The 19084-nt window shown below is 35.6% G+C and overlaps 4 protein-coding genes and 1 pseudogene across 6 annotated transcripts; 2 read left to right on the forward strand and 3 right to left on the reverse strand.

Moving 5' to 3' along the window:
- Positions 1 to 1447: 1447 nt before the first annotated feature.
- On the reverse strand, positions 1448 to 2905 carry LOC104773790 (annotated as a pseudogene).
- A 3401-nt stretch (positions 2906 to 6306) lies between these two features.
- Positions 6307 to 9753, forward strand: LOC104773791 (mitogen-activated protein kinase 16-like). The gene is made up of 12 exons (XM_010498443.2): positions 6307 to 6524; positions 6650 to 6809; positions 6918 to 7136; positions 7326 to 7413; positions 7495 to 7622; positions 7710 to 7769; positions 7902 to 8051; positions 8134 to 8289; positions 8379 to 8590; positions 8678 to 8782; positions 8861 to 9033; positions 9118 to 9753. The coding sequence occupies exons 1-12, from the start codon at positions 6307 to 6309 to the stop codon at positions 9399 to 9401; spliced, it is 1953 nt and encodes a 650-aa protein (XP_010496745.1). The 3' UTR covers positions 9402 to 9753.
- Positions 9708 to 12265, reverse strand: LOC104773783 (BTB/POZ and MATH domain-containing protein 1-like). Of its 3 annotated transcripts, XM_010498436.2 has the most exons (5): positions 11463 to 12265; positions 10987 to 11354; positions 10758 to 10858; positions 10156 to 10432; positions 9708 to 10048 (listed from the first exon to the last, which is right to left on the reverse strand). In XM_010498436.2, the coding sequence occupies exons 1-5, from the start codon at positions 11876 to 11878 to the stop codon at positions 9867 to 9869; spliced, it is 1344 nt and encodes a 447-aa protein (XP_010496738.1). In that variant the 5' UTR covers positions 11879 to 12265; the 3' UTR covers positions 9708 to 9866. The 3 variants fall into 3 exon arrangements, with proteins under 3 accessions (XP_010496738.1, XP_010496737.1, XP_019098291.1); XM_010498435.2 differs by lacking the exon at positions 10758 to 10858 and having other exon boundaries at positions 11006 to 11354; positions 11463 to 12261; XM_019242746.1 differs by lacking the exon at positions 9708 to 10048 and having other exon boundaries at positions 10758 to 10839; positions 11006 to 11354; positions 11463 to 12263.
- Positions 12266 to 13581: 1316 nt separating this feature from the next.
- LOC104773784 (guanylate kinase 3, chloroplastic-like) lies at positions 13582 to 14640 on the forward strand. Its single transcript, XM_010498437.2, has one exon. It carries the CDS (start codon positions 13688 to 13690, stop codon positions 14522 to 14524), a length of 837 nt encoding a protein of 278 aa, XP_010496739.1. The 5' UTR covers positions 13582 to 13687; the 3' UTR covers positions 14525 to 14640.
- A 247-nt stretch (positions 14641 to 14887) lies between these two features.
- LOC104773786 (probable pectinesterase 29) lies at positions 14888 to 16524 on the reverse strand. Its single transcript, XM_010498438.2, has 4 exons — positions 16258 to 16524; positions 15984 to 16143; positions 15657 to 15875; positions 14888 to 15478 (listed from the first exon to the last, which is right to left on the reverse strand). The coding sequence occupies exons 1-4, from the start codon at positions 16470 to 16472 to the stop codon at positions 15068 to 15070; spliced, it is 1005 nt and encodes a 334-aa protein (XP_010496740.1). The 5' UTR covers positions 16473 to 16524; the 3' UTR covers positions 14888 to 15067.
- Between the last annotated feature and the right edge of the window lie 2560 nt (positions 16525 to 19084).

The raw sequence follows: 19084 nt of genomic DNA on the forward strand, positions 1-19084 counted from the left end.
GGTCTATGTTTAACCCCGTCAGAAAATGAAACTCATTCAACCCAAACCTGATAGGTTGACCGCCGACCACAAACCAAAGCTCCTTCTTATGTACCCTTAACTGGTTACATAGTAGGAAATGAACAACCTTACCAGACCAGACGAATTGGCTATCAACTAGCTTAGAGATTATTCCAATAGGTACTTTCTTCGTTTCTTCCCACGCATCCAGTCCTATTGATTCCCTAATCTGAGGGAATTCTTTCATCCTGAAATTTGTGTTTATATCTCTAGACTCTATTTTAGCGTATAGTCTTGGGGGGTAATCCCTTGCTTGTTCTTCAGAAGAAATAATCACCATCGACATCTGTTATAGTTCATAAGTAAATCATAAAATGAATCAGCCATAACATAAAACAAACTCATACACAAAGCATAACATAACTCAGCCACAAACACATAACTCAGATCTAAAGCACAAAATATCTCAGTCACAACTCATCCGTCAGCAAAATAAAACAAACAGTAAATCAGCCATCGAATCGAATAAATCTAACAAATCAGCCATAAACCCTAAAATAACTGAGCCGCAACATAAAACAAAAAGTAAATCAGCCATCGAATCGAATAGATCTAACAAATCAGCCGTCATTAACAACGGCGACAATCAGCGGTAAATCATCGAAAAAACCCACATTCAGCCGGAAAACTCGAAACTAAACAGTCGACACATACCGGATAGACGAAGACGAAGAAGACGAAGAAGACGAAGAGAGAGAGAGAGCCAATTGAAGAAACAGAGTGCGACGACGAAGAAAGACGGTGAGAGATGACAGTGAGAGATGACGGCGAGAGATGACGGCGGGAGATTGACGGCAAGAGAGTGGACAATGACAGTATCGCCGGCGACGAGAGACGAGAGTTTCGATAATTTTTTTTTCTCGCGGTTTGTGAATAGTTAAAACTATTCACTTTCCCTCTCTTTGATATAAACGAGAGAAAACAAAACTGTGGATCTTAAAAAAACTGCTTAATGACGTGTTAATTCATATCTGATGTGTATTTTAATTTGTTGATGTGTATTTTTTTTTTTTTTACTCAAATTCGGAAAACAAAACCCAAGGGGTAAATTGTAATTACACCCAGGGCACTAAACATTCTAGTAATTTTCAAAAAATTTATAGATTTGAGTAATAAACCAACTTTTGGATAACATTTGAGTAATTCTTTCGTAAAAAAATCTTCAACCATCATTTATATCGTATATAAAAAAAAAGAGGAAAACTATTTTTTTGTCAATATCAATGTTTAGTGAGGAATGTTAAACTAGAATGATATTAAAAAAAAGCCGGATACTTAAGAGAAACGGATGATAATTTATTTAAATTTCGGTTCACATATAAGTCATAGAAAACGTATCATACATGATACAACATCCAAGGGGGAAAAACACAATGTAACCTAATAACTGAATAGTTAAAGACAATCATATCATATTATCATATTGTCATGTGTGTGATTAATTTTATTTTTGGGAAGGCCACGTAGAGCAGCTGGTGTTACGGAGCAAGAGTGACACACCAAAAGCGAGAGTATATCTGCTAAAGTCGAACTCGAGCATATAATCTTGAAGCTGATGTGTCCCAACCACCATCAAATCCTTGGGATTCTTTCCACCGTCGAGGAACGCCAAACACATCACCGTCTCCGTCACTTTAACCACCGTATTCGCACCGTAAAAAGTCCACTTCGCATCCGTTACCACCGCTGGCACCCCAATTTCTATCACAGGCACGCTCAACCCCGTCGGATCCATCCCTACAGCGCGTGCATCGAAGCAGTCTTTAAATGGCGCAATGGCTTGAACCTTAGATATTCCCATTGTCTGTGTAAAAGTTAAACCCCAAATACAAAAATTAATTATTTAGTTTTCCTCTAGACAAAACAAAACAAAACATCTCCTTTGTAATTTAAAGTAACACCAATCTAAACATTTTTCATGTTTGAAACAAAAAAAACTTCGAATATCAAAACATGAGATTTCGTGCAGGAAAAGACTTTACTTTATAATTTGTACACACTAATATATATGAAATCTTCACGTGGCTGTTATCTTTGAAATCGAACTCCACTATCAAAATTTGAGATCTTTACACTTATATATATCGGAGTTTACGACTTATATGTTGGCGGAGTTTTGAATACCTTGGCTTTCACTGTAAAAGACTGAGCATGAGCATTGTATATATTGGTGTGGAGTACGGTGTAAGGAACCACCGTGCTTAGCTTGGCTCCACCCTCAAGCAAATTAGGGCTCAACGATAAAAGGACTCCGCCAACATAGATTGATGTAACGTAGGGCAGATATTCAGAGTTTACGAATTTTAAGTCCGTCATAATCCTCGGACTATCGCTACCATTGAATGGCGGGATGAGGTAGTTAGGGGTGGCGATATAGAAATGACCGGTGCCGGTGCCGGAAGAAGGCAAGCAGAGAGAGAAGTAAGAGCTGATGCCAATCGCTGACGTCACCTGTCTCGGGAACGACGAAGATCCGAGAGAAAGAGCCAAAACTCCGACGACCGGAGGAGGAAGGCCTTGGAGGTTTTTGTCGCCGGCGCAGGAGAATGTGACGCGGGCTACTGAGACTGGGGAGAGGAATCTGCTGCCGTCCGTGGTGGAGATGGAGACTATGTCTTGGACGACACGGTCGGTTACGAGAGGGGTTGGTTGCTTGTAAAGACAGGATCTACCGTCGCAGCCATACCAGGGACGGACTTGCATGTGGAGCTTTCACAAGTTTTTTCTTTTTTTTTTTTAAAGAAAAAATTAATGGTATTCTTAATGTTTAAGATTTGCGTTGAGATATTTTTTTCCCTAGAGTTGAATTACGCTCACTTGTAGAAAAAATGGAATTCTTCTGCATATGTAGCACATGAAAACGGGTGCAAATGGTTGCACGGTTGAAGAAATTGAACAGGTTGAAAAAAATTATTCAACTAATTTTCACAATTTGCATTGTAAAAGTTAAGAGGTTGAAAAAAACTATTCAGTCCGTTCAACCAAAAAAGTTGAAAAAATAAACTAATTCTACAGCAAAAACTTTCAACTTGTTCAACCACTATTTTGGAGATGAATGAGTTGAATATTATTCAACCCAATTTTGTTCAACCCATTTTTTCAATTTTGTGCATCCATTTAGAGCCAACAATTTAATGACATTTGAAAGAAATGATGGAAAAACGAGTCGGTGTATCTAATAAGTTAGTTTAATGTAAACACACAAAAGTAGAGATGATTAATATTGTGTTAGTGTAAAACTTAATGGGTTCTAATTTTTGTTAATTGTATAATAATGGTATTCTTTATTAATGTTTGAGATTTGCATTGAGATATTTGTTTTTATTCACCTAGTCTTAGAGTTGAAATTACGTGTATTCATTCTTACGAAGAATGGAAGTTGTATTATGCAAATGCCATAACAATTTAATGACATATGAAAATAAATGAAGAAGATGAGTGGGTGTATCTTAATGAATAGGCCAGTTTAAGTAACATTTAGCATTGATTGGTATATATTCTATGCAAAATGAGCTCTCCTAAAGTGTAGAGTGTTGTTATTAGTAAACACTCGTTCACGTGTTGGGGTATTATAACCGAAGGTCAAATTATTTTTCTTTTCAAACATAGGTTGTTGAGTTCTTATTTATTATACCTGTGCTATGTATCATAATTTGGTAATATATGAAACTTCCTTGACGCTCACTTTGTGGTGTGCACACCTCTTTGCTTGAATTCCTCTTTAATTTGTTGCAGAGTGTTGGTGGCACATGATTTGGTCATCTTAATGGACTCTGTTCTGTAGTTGGGATATCCTGTCTTTTGGCCCACTATCGATTTTTGATGGACATCAAAACCTGTCTAGGTTGGAGTGTTCTTCTTCTGTTCTTTTCACTCCCTCAAACTTGTGTCCAGTGGAGAGCCATTAATTGGGTGTGTTGTCATACCGTTCCTATGGAGAAAGAGCAGAGAGAGAATGAAGATGAGATTAATTTTAATCACAGTTAATGTCTGTACAATTGTTATATATATATAAATATATAAAGCATGTGTAAAATTTCGTTGTTGAATTCTTCTTTTATACCTGTGCTGTGTATCAAAATTTGGTATATATGAAATGAAACTTCCTTCACGCTCACTTTGTAGTGCACACCTTTTTGTTTCAATTCCTCTTTAATTTGTAGTGCACACCTTTTTGATTTCATCACTTCATCTTAATGGACTCTGTTTCATATTCAATCTTCTTTAGTTGGGCTATCTTGTCTTTTTAACCCACTATCGATTTTGATGTCCATGAAATAGAATGTATAGGATTGTGAAACTCATGTAAAATTTATCTTAACTTTGTAATCTGGAGTAACTCATGCTTTAGCTGGAGTAGGTCTTTTATATGAAGGAGAAAACGATTTTCATTTAAACTTAAAAGAAACCATTAACGATTCTCTTATTTATTTTTTCCTCTTTTTCATATTTATCATGTGATGTTTTAGAAGTTCAAATTCTTTGATCAGTTGGGTCAGGGTGGTTTGGGCCAGTGGTATCTTGGTTGTAGTAGACTGGATGGTTAGATGATGCAAACTGTTGCGACAGTGGTTGGAGGATTTTTGCGGATGAATGGCAGTGTGTCCAGATTCGAGGACGAATCTTTTGTTAGAAGGGGATAATTGTAACATCCCGAACTCAAGTTAGGGTATGTGTCGATCGACACCAAGAGGGGTGTCAGTCGACACCAAGAGGGGTGTCAGTCGATACCATTAATTGGTGGTTATTCGGTTTGTTTTGAAATCGCTCGCTAAATCTCGTTTTAAAAGCCACGAGCAGCCTATTTTCTAGAGGAGGGTGGTGTTTGTCACTTCTAAGAGAGAAAGAGAAAGAGAGAGGGAGGTGATGAGTTTAATCCTAAAAGCAAAGGGAACCTTGAGGAGGGTTAGGAGAAGGAGAAGGAGATCCATCATCTATATGTGTGTGGGGAAAGATGTGATTACTTGGTGGTGGATTAGGAGAGTCAGGGAGGCTTTTCTATGGCTGTTATTCAGGTAAATCGTGTTGTTTGATGTTTAATCGATTAGGATATAGATGGCTGTGAAAGATTAGGGTTTTGCGGCGAGAAGGAGCTTGAAGGGAGGTTTGGATCGTGATTTCTGGATCCAACATATCGAAGTAGCCTTCTCGAACCAACATTGGACACCTTTCTTGTTACTCGGTCGCTAGGGGTGGTTGGTTGTGCGACTCAGTAACTAGATGAGGTGGGGTTTGGTGTATTTGTGGGAGTTTTTGTAAGGAGCGATTTCTACGCTGGTTATCTTGTCGGAATTATGAGGTTCTGATGAGATCGTTTCCCGTGGATCCTGTGTGAGGATTGGGAATCCGGGTGCGGTCGTTTCTGTATTGTAACGAGCCAAACAATTCTATCTGCAAAAAATCATCCTTCGAAACCGCAGAAGTATATAATATGTCCTCATCCGTCCTGCTTAAGTTAACATGACTAGCAAACAACTTTTCATATTTTGTTTTAATAGTATCACCCTTGTTATTTATAAAATATATTTGAGGCAAAATAATTAATATTAATAATATATAATTTGGTAATTAATGCATATGTTCTTTAAGAAAATTTTGAAATTTGATAATTAATTTTTATACATATTTTAATATTTTATTAAATATGAGATAAATATGTATATATTCCAATCACTTACCAATTCCTTAGTTATATTCTAATTAATGTGTGGTATATATATATACTAGTAATTTAAAATTAGAATTAGTATTATCTTTTTATATAATAAGATAAGAACTATATTTTTATATTTATTAAAAAATTTTAAAATTTTTAATTTTTTATAACTCTTTTTAACTTTTTTTGTATAACACATGGCAAAATCTCTAATCGTTAAAATTGACACATATTGCGATAATATGAATTACTAAGTTTGTAAAAACCTTATTATAGTTAGGACTACCACAAAGATTACAACTTCCTTTTTGGTTTCTGAGCTCTGTCACATAAACCCGAGATTTGGATTACCAAATCTAGAAAGAAACCTAAGTATTCCATTTTTGTTTAGATTCTACTTTAATTACACAATCAAAACCCATACATATAATCAAAAGAAAATAAAGTATATAAACTTCATCAAAATATCTAGGAAAACCTCACGACCTTGTTAAAATAATCCATTTCCTCAACTACTCTCATTTACCCTCTACCTCTTCTATAAACTCTTACGTTTTGATATCATCTCATAAAAATCAGAAGCTGTAATAATGGGAACTCATCGAATTATCATTGGTCTCGTCACCCTTTGTTGTTTTTGCCTACCTCATCTCATTGAAGCTAAACAACCATTCGGAGTATACCAACAACAAGTGTTCGTGGATCAATCGGGCCATGGAAATTTCACGACCATACAAAAAGCTATTGATTCGGTCCCAACAAATAATAGTCAGTGGTTCTTCATCAACGTTAACGCCGGCCTTTACAGGTCAGTACTGTAGCAACATTGTTAATTGAAGTTACACATATCATATGTGACATATGTCTTGTAGGGAAGTTGCATATGTGAAAAGTGCTTAGTAATGTTTTTTTCTCTGTCTTGTAAAATAAAAGAGAGAAAATAAAGATACCGTGGGATAAACAGTTCATAGTAATTATCGGAGCTGGGGAAAGGATAACGAGGGTTGAATGGAACGACCATAACTCGATTGAAAAAAGCCCTACCTTTGCTACTGAGGCCAATCACACCGTCGTTAAAAGCATCACTTTCGTCGTACGGTGATTTTTATATTATTTTGGCATTTTCTTTCTGATGATTCCTTCTTTTTATTTATTATATATAACTGATTTCTTTGTTTATACTGTATATATTTTTTTATAGAATTCCTACAACTTACCAAGCAAAGGGAAAATAAACAATAACCCTAGAGTTGCGGCCGTGGCAGGGTTTATCGGCGGCGATAAGTCGGCTTTTTACTCGGTAGGGTTTGCTGGAATTCAAGACACCTTGTGGGACTCGGGTGGCCGACACTACTTCCACCGATGCACCATCCAAGGCGCGGTTGATTTCATCTTTGGTAGCGGCCAATCTATTTACCAGGTGAACCGTTACATTCTTCACAAAATGATTTATTGGTTTTATAACTTATAATAACATCATATAAGTTTGGTAACCATTTTTCAAAAATGCCTAAAACTAAATAACCCGAACCAAACACTGATTTCCGTAACAGCCCTTCGGTTTTCACATTGTAGAATTCAAATCCTATTTTATCCTGAGCATTACCAGGTTATTAAGGCTAATGATGATTTGACTCCTGAGCATTACCAGTTTTTCCTCTATCAGCTTCTTCGTGGCCTCAAGTATATACACACAGGTTAAGCTTGCAAAAAAATTTCACACATTATATAGTATAAGTTTTGGATCATCATCTTTCTGAAGATACTTTTTCTTTCAGCTAATGTCTTTCATCGGGATCTAAAACCGAAAAACATATTGGCCAATGCTGATTGCAAACTCAAGATCTGTGATTTTGGACTTGCAAGAGTGGCGTTCAATGATACACCAACTGCCATATTCTGGACTGTGAGTAGTAGTTAACTCCCTACTCTTTTACAAGATCATTTTCTCTGGTATGAAACCAATCTTTGTTCTCTGGCTTTGTGAATGCAGGACTACGTAGCTACTCGATGGTACCGGGCACCAGAACTGTGTGGATCCTTTTTCTCAAAGGTGACCATGAGTTTGCATATATTCTTTCATCGAATGTTTCAAATGTGTTTATGAAAATAGTTGTCACTAGAGCTTTCATTGTAACTTAACCTGGTAGTAATGTTTTGTCTTTTAATATTTGCTTATGTTCAGTATACACCGGCGATAGATATATGGAGCATCGGGTGCATTTTTGCAGAGATCTTAACAGGGAAACCTCTTTTCCCCGGGAAAAATGTGGTCCATCAATTGGATCTGATGACTGATATGTTGGGAACTCCATCTGCCGAAGCCATTGGAAGGGTCAGTGTCTTTTTCCACAATGCTTAACACAGTTGCATTGTTTCTTTTCTTGGCTGAATTGTTTGCCACTTGAATGTGACAGGTGAGGAACGAGAAAGCTAGAAGATACTTAAGCAGCATGAGGAAGAAGAAGCCTATACCTTTTTCGCATAAGTTCCCACATGCTGATCCTCTCGCTCTTCGTCTTCTCGAAAGGATGTTGGCTTTTGAACCCAAGGACCGGCCTACAGCTGAAGAGGTGGTTCACACATTTTCGTTCATTACACTCCTTATGATGTAATAACTTTGGTTGTAGTCAACTAAAATGATGGTTTTGTGTTACCTCAGGCGCTTGCGGATGTGTACTTCAAGGGTTTGGCTAAGGTTGAAAGAGAGCCCTCTGCTCAACCTGTCACAAAGTTGGAATTTGAGTTTGAAAGGCGGAGAATTACTAAAGAAGACGTGCGAGAGCTTATATACAGAGAGTCTCTGGAGTACCATCCAAAGATGCTGAAAGAATACTTGGATGGATCAGAGCCAACTAACTTTATGTACCCGAGGTATAGTCCTGAGCTTACCTGCTTCATAACTATACTCTTGTGTACTCATCCATGACCTTTTGAGTTATGTTGTTATTCATTCCGCAGTGCGGTGGAACATTTCAAGAAACAGTTTGCTTACCTCGAGGAACATTACAAGAATGGTACTTCTCATAATCCCCCCGAGAGGCAGCAGCATGCATCATTACCAAGGTATGCTTTACTTCCCTTAAAAATTTGATAATTTGGGATTCTTTCGAAACAGAACAATGAAGTCGCTTTTTCTTGCAGGGCTTGCGTATTGTACTCTGATAACAATCATCCGATGGCACAACAGAATTCAGTTGAAGTCACTGATGGACTTTCCAAGTGTAGCATCAGAGACGAGAGACCTCGAGGTGCAGACAGGAATGCTCAGATGCCAATGTCGAGAGTTCCTATTAACGTCCCTCAAACGGTTCAAGGTCTGTCACTCTGTCTGTATATAATGTTTTGATGCAGAACAACTCTGTTTTCCTAAACATTTTATCTGGTTGTTATGGAAACAGGTGCTGCAGTAGCTAGACCTGGAAAAGTAGTTGGATCAGTCTTACGCTATAACAACTGCGGCGCAGCCACAGGCGTTGAAGCTCTTGAACAACAACAGCGTAGGATGGTCAGAAATCCAGCTGCCGCGTCGCAATACCCAAAGAGGACTCAACCTTGCAAAAGTAACAGAGCAGATGAAGATTGTGCCGCCGCCGAAGGTCCAAGCAGATTGAAACCAAACGCTCAGTATATACCACAGAAAGTGGCTGCAGCACAAGATACTGCAATGAGTCGCTGGTACTAGACATTATGTTTTGGTCTCGTTGAAGCTTTACTACTTCACGGCTTAGGGGAGAAGGCCCTTTGAATCATCCATCGCATTATCAAGAGAGCGAAACTTGAAGAGAGTAAGACATGGCTTAAGAGCGAGATGATAGAAAGAAAGGGTGAGAAGATAAAGAAGAGTCTTCTTATAGATCGTGTCATGTAATTTGTCTTCATACCTTTTGTGTTCTTAAGACAACCTTTGTTTATCGATGTTGTAACAATTATACTGCCTACAATTCTTATATCCCCTGAACTCATATCTGTTTCACCTAACCTAATACTCTGATAAACACAGAGATTAATCCCCAAATTTCATTGGATCTTTGATTTATGAGAAAACATTGAAAAAATTCAAAGTACTTGCTGGATCGGATTAGATCAGCCATATTATCCTTAATAGAGAGATTATACAATGCACAGATCTTTCTTCAATCTCTTCCGTTTAGTGCAACCGAGGCTTCACTCGTCTTCCATTAGCATCACAACCATCAGCAAATATTTCTTTCCGATGCCCAGAAGCTATAACAGAGTGTTCACTTAGCCTTGCAACATACTCCAATAGCTCAGTTAGTAAAGATGGACAACTCTTTTTCAGATAATCAAACCCATCTGTATGCATCACGGCTGATAGAAAAACAAAAGGGAAAAAACAGAAACAATTCTTATTATGTGTGCATAGACAGTTGAGTCAGATGGATTTTACAGCATAAAGAAGGATCTTATGTGTTTACCTTTCAGGTTCTCTGGCAATGCCACGAATTTGAGACACACTGCTTTTAGTTGTAAACAATGATGCTGCTCCGCTAGGGCCAAAGTCGTTGCAACCGTGTTTATGGCGATCCCTTCACAGAGTTTTAACTCACAGATTGCTTTAAGCCGCTCGAGAGCATAACGATCTGCCGCTGCAAGCAGATGCTGAGCCACAAGAGTAGAAGCCAATGTAGTATCAGCCCCCATTAACTCTTGCAAATCAGGCAATTCGTCCCAGTAGATAAAATGAAGCAACGCCTGCACAAACAACAATAAAAACATGGGAAAGAGGGTTCGTATCAGGTTACACATCCAGAGTAACACTTGAAGGAACTATTGTGAGAAAGACAAGACAGAAAATTCATATTTTACATCACAGAACATTAAGTTTCTACACTCAAATACACCCACGAGATATTAACTCTAAACTCACAAGCCAATCTCTTATCATATGCTGAAGATTCATATTATTCATCTAGTTGACTGATTGACTCACATAAGTCTACAAAAATAAAAAATTACACATCGTAACGACATAGATATGACCATGTATTAGCTAGGAAAAGAAGCATAAAGAAAGAACCTTATCCCGGGTGAGTAAACTCGAAAACAGGAGTAGCGCCCCAGGAGAAGATCCCGGATGGTACATCCGTGAATAGACAATCCTGTATGACACCACCATCACTCACCCGGAAAAAAAAAACGGCAAGGAACCAAGAAATCTATCTCTTCCTATAAGACCATATAAGACCCATTGACGGTAGCTAATCTACTTACAACATTCCTAGTTCTAACAGATGTAAATCCCAAACAGAGAGTTAAAGGAATGACCTTGAAAATGGGTGCTTCCATGTCTTCTATCGTTATGCATTTGGTATTTGGGTTTCCTAACGGGCCAAAAAGCTGTGCCTTGAAAACCGGGGAACGCGTTGCAAGAACCAATTTGTGTGCGTTGTATGTTTCTTCATCAACTTGGAAGATAACATCACAGCCTTTCCCACTTTCCAAAAGATTTCCCAACTGTTGCCCCAAGTTAGAGACTGGCACAGGGATATTGTAACACCTTGGTCCCTCCGTAACTGACTTCACTACACCCACACGGCACCTAACCAAGAGACTATTCTCCTTCAAATAATCCGACGATTCTAGACTTGACCTCCTGAAAAACCGCTTGTATCCCCTAAACCAAGCAACAAACAATCACATTACCAACATTGTAAGCAACCAGAACATATCAAGTTTGAAACTTTCCATGCATAGAGAGAGAGGGAGAGGGGTAGATACTCACCACATGCTTCCACGATACTTGAGAGTATAAGGACCGCTTTCGAGAGCTCTACCAAAATGGCTATGAACCTTATGCTTCCCATTACCACTCTGATCGACAAGCGTGAGCTCAAAGAGAGCCCTGACATCAGCTCCTTCGCTAGCGAGTGCTATGAACAAAGAAACGTAAGAAGAGTTATCCTCAGGACTCTTCCCATCAGGATAAAAGTAGATAGCCCACGAGTAACCACCGATCATAAACGTATCGGAAGCGACGTATTTGCCGACACCAACGCCTTTGGCGAGAGAATAGCCACAGATCTTGAATTCATGGACGCCATTAACGGTTTCCGTGGTAGAGGTAGACACCGTGAGAGACTGGCTAAGCGATTTCGAAGATCTAGAAGAAACCTCCCCGCAAACCCTAGTTGTGCCCATCAACAATACAAAGATCCCCAAAAAACAAAAACTAAACAAAAAGATCTTTGCTTTTGTACAAATCTTACACGGAATCGAATCAAAGTCTTGAAATTTCGGAAGAATCAAGATTCAGGAGCGATCGAAAAAAAAAGGAACAAAATTTTTTTAGGGGTTTTGAGAGAAATCACAAAAGGAACGAAATTGGGATACGGAATCGGAAGGAGAGAAGAAGGGAAGGGGTGTGAGAATAGAATCGACGGAAGTCTCTTGCTAGAGATGGAGCGTGAGGGGATAGATCGATGACGTCGGTGGATACGAAAATGGAAAAGAGAAAGAAAGAATGAAGGAGGAACGAAAGTGATACTTTGGGTTTTTTTTATAAACACACAAAAAAAAAATGTTTGGGAGAGAGACCAGAGAGAGAAGCTGTAGCCAATTGTAATTATTGACATCTTTTATATTTTATTAAATTAAATCACTAATATCATTTTATTTACGTGCAAATCTTTTTTTTTTTTTTGACAACTACGTGCAAATCTTATTGTGCACGAAATAAAATTGCAAAACTCTTTGTTTTTTTAAACAAAAAAAAAAAAAAAAAAAAAAAAAAAAAAAAAAAAAAAAAAAANCTCAATTGAACAATATTTGAATTTTTTTTTTTATTTGTAAACCAAACCAAAACATAACCAACACCCTTGTAAAACCTCTCTTTGGTTGGTACTTGGTAAGATGTAAAACGAAACTTGTGTCTGTGTTATGTTGTTCTCTTTGTCCATGAGGCTTGATGTTTTTCAAAAACAATATTTAGGTTCGAATTATTACCGCGGTTAAAACAGACAAATCTATGTATGAATTGAATCACTTATATCCGTGATAATACCATAAATTAGATTAGGACCCGTGCTAGAGCACAAATTGAATTTTTTTTTTATATTATAGTTTAAGAATAAAATATAATTTATATGATATTTTTTAAAAGTTTTATTGGATAAAATATTATACAATGAAAGCATATGCTAAATATGATAGCTTGAAATTTTTTTTATTTTGTAAGTTTTATATTGTTAATTTTGTAATCTTATGTATGAGATATGATTATGTTTGTTGTTTGTTTTTATTTTAATTTTTGAACATGTTTGGTGAAAATGTTTTAATATGACACGTTCTTAGGTAAGCTTTTATTTTAAACTGCACAATAAGATCTCGAAAATCACGATTAAGTATGATTGCCAATATTTTATTCCTTTTTATACCTAACAATATCTATTTTGTAACAATACATGAAATACTAAAGATTTTATTTTGGAAATTGTATAAATCGTTGGAATAGTATCTTTCAAAAGATTTTTTGGGATATATATTGACCAATTAATCGATAACATTTTTGTAACCAATCTATATTTAATCTATAACCTATATTATAGCCAATTTATAAAAATTATATAGTTTACAAAAAGATTTGTGTACATCCGTTTTATTATATAGGAGATTATAAAAATTAAAAATAGTCGTGAACCAATTATAAATTGTCGGTTTCATATACTTTCGAATCCTAAATTTAAAATTCAATTGGTTTTTTAGTCAATTTCGGTTTGGTTTTAGTTCCTTCCTCTTGTTTTATTTTGGTTTCGGTTCGGTACATCCCGTTCGGTTATTTCGCGCGGGCCGTGTTCTCGGTTCATCTGCACACTTCTCTTAATAACCGAACCATCGAGAAGATGGGTGGGTGGGTCAAACTCAAACCGACGAAAAAAGAGTTCACCGTCAACGCCGAGAGATAAATGCAAACCACCACCAAATCAACCGACCAATTCTCTCACAAACCAAATGTTTCGTAAACTCTCTTCTTCATCATCTTCTCTCTTCCGTTACACAACCTTCCCAATTTCAACCAAACCCATCTTCTTCAAATCGCAATCTCTCCGTCGTCTCTTCTTCTCTTCCTCCTCCTTAAAAATGTCAGATTCACCTAACTCCCCTTCGATTCCAACATCCACAAAACCCGAATTGCTTCGTTCACTCGAATCCCATCTAGGTTCTTGCTTCAGCAACGATCCAATCACTCCTCAACCAAACCCTCTAATCATCGTGATAAGTGGAGCAAGCGGAGTTGGCAAAGACGCAGTCATCAACAAGCTTCGACAAGTTCGTCAAAGTCTCCATTTTGTCGTCACAGCTACGAGCCGTCCGATGAGACCCGGAGAAATCGACGGTAAAGATTACTTGTTTGTTTCCAAAGATGAGTTTTTGTCAATGATTGAGAAAGATGAGCTTCTTGAGCACGCACTCGTTTACGGAGATTACAAAGGGATACCTAAGAAACAGATTCAGGAGTTTATGAGTAAAGGGTACGACATCGTTTTGAGAGTTGATATTCAAGGAGCTAAGACGTTGAGGAAGATTCTTGGGGGGTCTGCTGTGTTTGTTTTCATTGTTGCTGAGAGTGAGCTTGCGATGGTTGAGAGGTTGGTTGATAGGAGAACAGAGAGTCATGAGGAGTTGCTTGTTAGAGTTGCTACTGCTAGAGAAGAGATTAGGCATATTAAGGATTTTGATTATGTGGTTGTGAATGCTAAAGGGAAGCTTAATGATTCGGTTAAGCGTGTTGAATCTATTATTGATGCTGAGAAGTCTAAGGTTCATCAGAGAATTGTTAGGATTTGATGTGTTTCTCAATTTGTTTTCTTAAGGTAACTTATTTGCTTCTAAGTTTTGAATGAAGATTGAAACTAGGAAATGGAATGAGGAACATATAATTTATGAAAGTTTCTTTCTTGATAGACCAAGAGATTCACTTACTAACTCGCACTAGTTCAGGACTCTTTACTTTTGTTATTGGTAGAAGTAAACTTGGCTAGTTTCTTAGGATTGACCAAAGCTCTTTGCTCATATAACTTTCTTCTCTCATATCTGTTGAGTTGAATGATATAATCTCTTTTCCTGGCTACGACCTATGTAGTATGTATGATCTCTCTTCTCTTGAACTTCATTTCACTTCTTATCATCTTCTCGTTTCAACTATTATTAACCATTATGACTTGCAAGTAAAAATAATATGGTTTCGTATTGGAGTCTAGAATTTCTAGAAATTGGTTTGGTAAAGCACTTGTACAATTTTTTTTGGCTAATGTAACCATATAATTTAAAAAGGGGATGATCAATAAGAAATCCAAAAAATAAAAGAGAAACTAAGAAGCAAAAGAGAGATCAAGCAGGGATGGGTAAATCTTGAATCCATTCATCACGATTAATGAAGCTCAGATCAGCGAAACTTTGGACGCTAGATTCACTCAGCTTCTTAACCCACTTCACACGTTTTTCTGTATTTGATCCACTTCCGAAGCATCCATATTCTGCAAAGGTTAGCTGGTTTTCGTGCTCCCAGTAGTTTGATGAGTTCCATCCTTCAGGAACAACCACATTCGTCAGGTTCGAGTTGTAAAATATCACTCGAGAGTAACTCCGCCAGGGTCTGCCCAAGAAGGCCGTGCCGGTTCCAAAAACGAGGCAGTTGATGAATACGAATCCATTCGTGTCCTCGGACTTGTTCCGTCCTTGAGACGTTATGTAACCCGGTCCCTCTAGTACATGCCCAGCTAGCACTTGTATCACACAGCTCTACAACCCACCAAAACACAAACCATTTGATTATAATCAGAGACCAGGATAAAATAGGATTTGAGTTCTACAATGTGAAAACCCAAGGGCTGTTACGGAAACCAAATCTACAACATTCTTATTTTATTATAAGTTATAAAACCAATATCATCATTTTGTGAAGAATGTAACTGTTCACCTGGTAGATAGATTGGCCGCTACCAAAGATGAAATCAACCGCGCCTTGGATGGTGCATCGGTGGAAGTAGTGTCGGCCACCCGAGTCCCACAAGGTGTCTTGAATTCCAGCAAACCCTACCGAGTAAAAAGCCGACTTATCGCCGCCGATAAACCCTGCCACGGCGGCCTTTCTAGGGTTCTTGTTTACTTTCCCTTTGCTTGGGAAGTTGTAGGAATTCTATAAAAAATATATATATATATAAACAAAGAAATCAGTTATATATAATAAATAAAAAGAAGGAATCATCAGAAAGAAAATGCCAAAATAAAATAAAAATCACCGTACGGCGAAAGTGATGCTTTTAACGACGGTGTTATTGGCTTCAGTAGCAAAGGTAGGGCTTTTGTCAATCGAGTTATGGTCGCCCCATTCAACCCTCGTTATCCTTTTCCCAGCTCCGATAATTACTATGAACTGTTTATCCGACGGTATCTTTATTTTCTCTCTTTTATTTTACAAGACAGAGAAATAAAACATTTACTAAGCACTTTTCACATATGTAACTTCCCTACAAGACATATGGTGTAACTTCAATTAAAATTGTTGCTACAGTACTGACCTGTAAAGGCCGGCGTTAACGTTGATGAAGAACCAATAACTATTGTCTTTTGGGACCGAATCAATAGCTTTTTGTATGGTCGTGAAATTTCCATGGCCCGATTGATCCACGAACACTTGTTGGTGGTACACTCCGAATGGTTTAGCTTCAATGAGATGAGGTAGGCAAAAACAACAAAGGGCGACGAGACCAATGATAATTCGATGAGTTCCCATTATTATTATAGCTTCTGATTTCGATCAGATGATATCAAAACGTAAGAGTTTATAAGAGAGGTATAGGGTAAATGAGAGTAGTGGAGGAAATGGGTTATTTAACAAAGGTCGTGACATTAATGCATTTTGTAGATATTTTTATGAAGATTTTATTCTTTATTTTCTTTTGATTATGTATGGGTTTTATTGTGTAATTAAGGTTGAATCTAAATGAAACCGGAAAGTATAGGTTTGTTTCTAGATTGGGTAATCTTATGTGAGAGAGGTCAAAAACCAAAAAGGAAGTTGTAATCTTTGACTCTTTGTGATTGTGGTAACTGTAAAGTTAGTGGTCGTGGAATTTTTCTTTGTATCGGCAAATTAGTTTACACAATTTAGAAACAAATCAAATAAAACTAATACTGTATATAAAGAACATTCAACACAATTTCTATGAAATAGTGTTAGTAATTCTGCTTTATAATCGGAAGCTGTACGGGCTATAACACATATTAATTAATTTGATAAAGAATCATATCATCTAAACGGTAAAAAAATAATACACACACCATATCTAACACAAAAAAAAAAAAAAAAATCATAACATCTAAAAGGTGAATAAAACAAAGACATCTTTTTTTTGGGCAAAAAAAACAAAGACATCTAAAGTTTATACTTTAACAAGAAAGAAAAGACAACTAAATTTTATAAGTTTCCTACTTTTTTTACTATACCAATATTCATATATTCACATCTACATTATCTATATATATTAAGTTAACTTTTCTCTTTTCTCCTTCCTCCACATCAATCCACCTAAGCAATATTATAAATATCTTTTGCATAAAAAATACTATTTTAAATATTTATTCATTGCATATTTATTACTTAAAATTATAATAGTAAAAATAGATAAAAAAGAATTAAATAAAATTAATTAAATTTTAAAATAGTAAAAACAATAATATAAATTTGTTTTAGTAATAATAAAAATAATAACTATATAAAATGAATTAAGGATAATAAATAAAAAAATTTAAATAGTAAAAATAATACTCTGAATTTGTTTTAGTAACAATGTTATTATTCAAAATTTAACCAAAAAATGATCATATTCCAAAATTTAGAATGGGTTAATGAGTTTTAGAATGAAAGTAATTGTATTTATAAAAATCTAAACATAAAATAAAATTGAAATGAAACATTAGTTTCTAAGAAACATAAAAGATTTATTATTAATTTTCGGTTTAAAGAAAAATATTATCAACTTAAAAGTTTTGAACTAAAACGAATATATTGTAAGGGTTACACTTATTTGGGAAAACTATGAAAAATAATTTTGAAAAAACAATTCATCTAAAAAAAGAAAATAAATGGTCACAATATATAAAAAAAAATATATGTAAGCCGTTACAAAAAATGACATATGATTTCTGTAGCATATCTTAGAAGACATATTATCAACTGGAGATACAATTCTATAACATGATAAAAATTAAAATATAAAACAAGTTTAAGATTTCATCAATTTTATCAAATGTTTTAAACCCAAAACATTGGCAGAAACAACATATTTAAAGTACACTATGTTTTTTTGAGAAGACGAAGTTAAGGTTGCATCACAAAATTTATATTTGACAATAACATATAAGGTTTTTTTTAAAATAAGTAATTTGGATTAGTGAATGAATATTCATTGGTAAGTTTAACCATTTCACCATCTAAGCATTTCTGACTTGGTCGGAAATTCTATTATGACAGGTGACGCACATGGACAACCCGTTGTAGCGACAGAGCACTAAAACTGTTCATAAAACTTTGTATATTTGCATTTAATGTGAGATATCGATATGTTTAAATGATCTCTATAATTAGGTCAATGGTCGACATTATATTCGACATTAGAACTTAATAAAAAATGTTTTCATGGGATATGAATATGAAATGAACTATTTTAAGGATAAAATGTCAGAAGATTGTTGACAATATTGTTTACTCTTCCAGTGAAGTTCTTAAGTTATTTTTGTTATCACGTGATATATTGTTGATTTGCCATGAAAACATTATTGTGACACTAGACAATATGTGTTATATAAATAATAGTAAAATAAGTATGACGTTTTTATAGATTTATCTTTTAATTTTCAAATGATTATATTTATATTCAATGATTCTTATTAATAAAAAAATTAAACTAAAATTCCACGCAAATAGATATAATCTCAAAACTTTGAATGATTATATTTGAGCTTAAGAATTTATATTGATAGAAAATATTTTAAATTCAAATCTCTCGCGGGTACAAATTCTAGTCTATGTATATAAAGTTAATTTTTCTTTCTTATCCTTCCTCCACATCAGCATTCACCTAAACAATGATATATATTTCTTTTTATATTAAAAATACTATTTTATTGCATATTTATTACTTATAATTAATAATAGTAAAAAATATAAAAAGCGAACTATGTAAAATGAATTAAATTTTAAAATAATGAAAACAATAATATAAAATTAATTTGGGTTTACAAATGAGGTGATTAGAGTTTAGATTTTACAATTAGAACGAAATTAATGTCGGTTTCGGTTTACAAATGAGGTGGTTAGGGTTTAGATTTTACAATTAAAACGAA

The sequence above is a fragment of the Camelina sativa genome, unplaced genomic scaffold (genome assembly GCF_000633955.1).
Source record: "Camelina sativa cultivar DH55 unplaced genomic scaffold, Cs unpScaffold00641, whole genome shotgun sequence".
Lineage (NCBI taxonomy): Eukaryota > Viridiplantae > Streptophyta > Magnoliopsida > Brassicales > Brassicaceae > Camelina > Camelina sativa.

Excerpts from the sequence above, each read along its gene's own strand:
- LOC104773791 (XM_010498443.2), top strand. The coding sequence starts at position 6,307 with ATGGGAACTCATCGAATTATCATTGGTCTCGTCACCCTTTGTTGTTTT. Across the intron at positions 7,414-7,494 it reads CCTCAAGTATATACACACAG|CTAATGTCTTTCATCGGGAT; the intron begins GTTAAGCTTGCA and ends TTTTTCTTTCAG. Across the intron at positions 9,034-9,117 it reads CGTCCCTCAAACGGTTCAAG|GTGCTGCAGTAGCTAGACCT; the intron begins GTCTGTCACTCT and ends TTATGGAAACAG.
- LOC104773783 (XM_010498436.2), bottom strand. The coding sequence starts at position 11,878 with ATGGGCACAACTAGGGTTTGCGGGGAGGTTTCTTCTAGATCTTCGAAA. Across the intron at positions 11,355-11,462 it reads AAGTATCGTGGAAGCATGTG|GGGATACAAGCGGTTTTTCA; the intron begins GTGAGTATCTAC and ends TGCTTGGTTTAG. Across the intron at positions 10,859-10,986 it reads GGTCATTCCTTTAACTCTCT|TGATGGTGGTGTCATACAGG; the intron begins GTTTGGGATTTA and ends TTTCCGGGTGAG.
- LOC104773784 (XM_010498437.2), top strand. The coding sequence starts at position 13,688 with ATGTTTCGTAAACTCTCTTCTTCATCATCTTCTCTCTTCCGTTACACA.
- LOC104773786 (XM_010498438.2), bottom strand. The coding sequence starts at position 16,472 with ATGGGAACTCATCGAATTATCATTGGTCTCGTCGCCCTTTGTTGTTTT. Across the intron at positions 15,876-15,983 it reads TTAAAAGCATCACTTTCGCC|AATTCCTACAACTTCCCAAG; the intron begins GTACGGTGATTT and ends TATTTTTTATAG. Across the intron at positions 15,479-15,656 it reads GCGGCCAATCTATCTACCAG|AGCTGTGTGATACAAGTGCT; the intron begins GTGAACAGTTAC and ends GGTGGGTTGTAG.